Here is a 4,507-nt window from a genome sequence, read left to right on the forward strand (position 1 = left end):
ATCAGCTTAACAGCCTGAGTAAATCTGGCTGCAGCCATTGAGCCACAGGGAACCGTTCCCTCTCCTCGGAGGGTCTCTGGGATGCACCATCCCAAAGGACAAGGTGGTGTGTGCCGGCATCCCTGCCTTGGTTGCATGGGTTGAGGGGGTCAGGGATGCCCTCGTCTCTCTCTTGGCTTTGGAATACACCCCCACCCCTCCAAAATGCAGACCCCTAAAGCAGCCCCATGCCACCTTCCAGGAGGCTGGCAATGGACTGGGATGGGGGGACATCCCATGCAGGCCTTGCCCCCCCTTTCCCTGGCTTCTCCTGTGCTTGCTGCAGGCTGCATCGCTCAGTTAAGCATCACAACAGTGAAGCTGTTGAGTCAGAGAGTAGCTGGAGGCAGAGGAGGCGGAGGGCAAGGAAGCAGCTGTGTGAGGCAGGCAGCAGGATAACCCTGGGACACTTATGCTCTGGGAAACACATAAGCAGAGGAAGGCAAAGGCACCAGGGTGGGATATGGGAAGGGAAAAAGAGTTCAGCCAAAGCCTTAGGTGCTTTTCCCAGGTGGTTCTTGATGGCTGGTGAACTGGGCTAGCTTGGAAGCTGGAAGGGGCTTTGCTGCTTTTCTTGCACCAAACAGTGCTCCTCAGGGGATGCCTGTTGGGGCTGCAGTGCTATGGAGGCAGAGCTCAACTACCCATACACATTTCACATAGTTTTGAGGCTTGAACTGAACTCCCTGCTCTGTTCAGCCTTGTGCCAGGAAATGGCTGGTTAGCAGCTATTCCCATATCTTTTCCCTTGGAGCTGTTGCAGTTCAGATGGAGGCATCACGGGCTGGGTTTCACCATTGTCTTCCTCCCATCTCCCCTGCCTCCACCACACCCAGGCCATTCTATTGCACCCATGGGCTGCTGCACTCTGCCTACTCATTATCACTCTGGCGCTGTGTCCATCCCTTTGGACTTTTACCTTTCAGCAGCAGCATACTTTGCTCTTTTACTGCCCCTTTAAAGGGATAAGACCAAATTCAGCACAATCTGGAAAAGCAGCTGTATAGAAAGCCTTGAAGGAGCTCAGTTGCAGAGGAATGGCATTGTAGAGCGGGAAGAGCAGTTGGGTTTGGGTATAACCTGAGGGCAGGCAGTGACTGAATGATGATCTTAAGGTCCTTTCCAACCCTAGCTGTTGTATGAGTCTGTCTTCTAAGGCTGTATGTTGTATGGAGGCAACAGCATCCCTTGGATGGGTTTTGAGCTTCTGGCATGGATGTTGCTTGGCACAATGCACCTCATGTCTAGCTTCTGTACCACTGGACCTAAGCATGGAGAAGTCTGTGCTTTGCCCGAGGTCAAAAAGAGGGAAGGTTGCAATGCTGGACATGCGGAGTGCTGGGGCACTGCAGTGTTTAGATGGAGGCTGAAATGATAACGGTACCCTCATGTGCTTGCATTCAGGGCCTCACTTCGGAGGCAGAGCAGTGAATGACTGTCTGGCACACTGGGAGATGCGTGTCCCAGAGGAATGCTGTGGTGTGTGTTGTGTTTGCACTGCTGCAATCACTGGGAACCCACTCAGAAAAGAGGGTTTATTCTGTGCCTGAACTCAGCACTGTAGCACTTGGCAGCACAGGCATCTTGTCAATAAACGTGCTGGATCTAGGGGTGATCTTGGGGGGGGAAATAGGTAATGAGGGACACATCCAGAGACATGGTGGTGCCCAGGGGAGGGATATAGTTACAGGCAGGCGACAGGCAGGCTTTCATCTGCTCTTCCAAGCCTTCTTCAGACAGAAGAGGAGGGGTAGTAACGGGCTGTGGGGGATGGAGAATTGCTGTAACATGATTTTTATGCCTGTGATTGCATAACAAAACCTCCTGGGAACCTCCTGATTCAAATGGATACCTAGTGCTGGTGGTGGGATGGAGGGCTTTCAGCACTCATCCATTGCCCACGCTTTGGTGCAGGGGAATTGCTAGGCTGGATCAGTACCAGGCTCTGAGCAGCCTGTACTCCTGTATCTAACAGTGGCTGAAATAGCACAAAGGTGTAAAATGCCTTCAGAAGGGGATAAATGTGCTTTATATACTCCCAACACACACATACACAATGCCGTGTTCTCACAGAACATTGCTAATAGGAGTAGACCCGGAAAGATGAAATTGCATTTCCATGCTCAGATTTAAACAGGGGAGATTTAGGTTGGATATAGGGAAGTTGTTCTTCCCTGTGAGGGTGGTGGGACACGGGCACAGGGTGCCCAGAGGAGCTGTGGCTGCCCCATCCCTGGCAGTGTTCAAGGCCAGGTTGGACACAGGGGCTTGGAGCAACCTGCTCTAGTGGAAGGTGTCCCTGCCCGTGGAAATAAATGAGCTTTAAGGTTCCTTCCAACACAAACCAGTCTGGGATTCCATGATGCTAAAAAGAAGTAATCCCTGGGCCTGTTGTATGTATTGGATGTTCTTCATCAAATCATTCTCTAAACCGTGAAATGCTGCTGGTCCCACTAGCAAAAGCCCAAGGTCTCAGGGATGGGGCGGGAGAATCAGCATTGCCTATGGGGATCCCACAGCCTGGAGGATGGAGGGAGCCAAGCCAAGATGGGTTATGGCTCTGGATGTGGCTTTGGCACGCACATGTGTCTGCTGGCTTTGCTCTGGCAGATTACATGATAGCCCCACCTCGTAATTTTGGAGCAGGGCACACAAAGCTTTCCCTTCCATAGTGTGCATTCACTCTTAATGGTCTTTCTCCACCCCCCGGCCTTATTAATTGGTGACAATTGGAAGCGGTTCATTCCGTGTGTGTGTGTGCGTGTGAGGCTGCAATTGCTTCCACTTGGCCAGGATTCAAGCGCTGGGGGTGAGTCAGAATGGGTGGCAAAACTGCCTTTTCCTCAGTCCCCTTGCTTACTGGAGAGGAAAGAAAAAGCCACAACCCCGAGTTATTCTCTTTTATGAGGTAGGCATTGTGAGGCCAGGCAATTGAATTTACAACAGCATTGAGTATCAGAGTCTATCTGGCCCTGTCAATGAGAGTGGCAAGGGAAAAAAAAAGACACACATTAACCCTCGGCTCCCAGTTCCCAGGCGTTTCAATAGGGTTCCCAACTTCCCAAAGAGCCCGCTGCATACTCGATGAGACCCTTTATACCTTCTAATTACCCTCCTCACAATAGGGACAGACTCTCTTGCCTCTTTTGTAGGCGAGATAGTAACTTTTGTGCGCATTTCCCCGCCCCCCCCCCGCGCCAATGCAATCCCTGTGGCTCATTATTGCAGGAGCAGGTAGCAAGCAGCACATTTCCTCAGGTTCCAGGAACAGAGGTTTTAAGGAATCTCTTTCTTCCAAGTGGGAACATGACACTTGCAAAGCTCTCAGGAGCCATTTAACCCCCCTCAACCCCATCACCTTTCCCTCCCGACTATTTCCCCCCCGGAATCCCTTATTAAAGCCATAAAATTTTTTCAGGATGAGCTTGTCCCTCTCACCCACTAAAAATGAAATGGGGGAAAAAATTACATCTATTTCAACGAGTTTATTTATTTAAACACCTGCATTTCTCTTTTGTTTTTGGAAGTCTTCACCACAGGCACACACACACGCACAGACAAACAGGATACAAACACCTTTGGCATTAGACTTTTGAATATCTGTTACAAAACTATTTCTCACTTTTTATCTTTATTTTAGAAAAAAGTATCTCAAATAAAGGCATTTTAAAGGAGTAAAAATACAAGTCGAGATCCCAACCTCTGAAAATAATAAATAGCAGGTTCATAGCGAGGTCCTTTTCCTTCCTTTCTGTTTCAATCTGCTTAAAAAAACACCCCAACAGGGCTCCATACAACGGAGCCAACAGAAGAGTTTGTTGTTTTTTTTGGGAATGGGAATCATTTAGCCAAGTCACCACGGTCTCCACACGGATTCACTGCGCTCTCCAACGGGACTTCCCGCCTGGGATGCTGGAACAATGCTGCCCCCAAATGATGTCAATCCCTGCACCGGGGATGCTGACGGGGTGGCGGATGCGTTTCCCGAGCCGCTGCCTGCGGACACCGGGACGTTGGTGTTGGCATACAAGGGAATAACGGGTCCGGAGCTGGGAGGAAAGGCTGGATTTGGGATGAGGAAAGCAAACTGGCCGTCGGTAGCAGGGACGAGCTGGAAGCCCCCATAGACCTTGGGGGACAGGGCTTCGGCGGGGTTGAGCTTGCAGGGCACAGGCACTGCTCCGGCTGCTGCGGGGGGCAGCTGGACGTGCAGGGGCTGCTGTGCCAGATGTGCGGGCTGGCTGGCTGGAGGTGGTGGTGGAGGTGGTGGTGGTGGGTAGTTCATGGCCACGATCTGGCCCAGGCAAGCCGAGAGGTGGCTGAGCAGGCGGGTACGCACGTCGGTGTTCACCCCTTCGCAGGTGGACAGGAACCGGGTCACCTCGTTCATGCACTCGTTGAATCCAGCCCGGTACTTGCCCAGGACGGTGGGGTCGGCGCTGAGCGCTGCTGTGGGGCAGACGGGTGG

At 51.7% G+C, this 4,507-nt stretch overlaps 1 protein-coding gene across 1 annotated transcript; it reads right to left on the reverse strand.

Moving 5' to 3' along the window:
• Window positions 1-3,892: 3,892 nt before the first annotated feature.
• Window positions 3,893-4,489, reverse strand: LOC104403600 (transcription factor HES-1-like; the record flags this gene model as incomplete). Its single annotated transcript, XM_010011797.1, is given in 3 exon segments — window positions 3,893-3,961; window positions 3,963-4,033; window positions 4,036-4,489. Coding segments are annotated over 3 exon segments (594 nt in total), but the record flags the coding sequence as incomplete, so codon positions are not given.
• Between the last annotated feature and the right edge of the window lie 18 nt (window positions 4,490-4,507).

Source organism: Nestor notabilis, unplaced genomic scaffold (assembly GCF_000696875.1).
Source record: "Nestor notabilis isolate BGI_N333 unplaced genomic scaffold, ASM69687v1 scaffold26303, whole genome shotgun sequence".
Lineage (NCBI taxonomy): Eukaryota > Metazoa > Chordata > Aves > Psittaciformes > Psittacidae > Nestor > Nestor notabilis.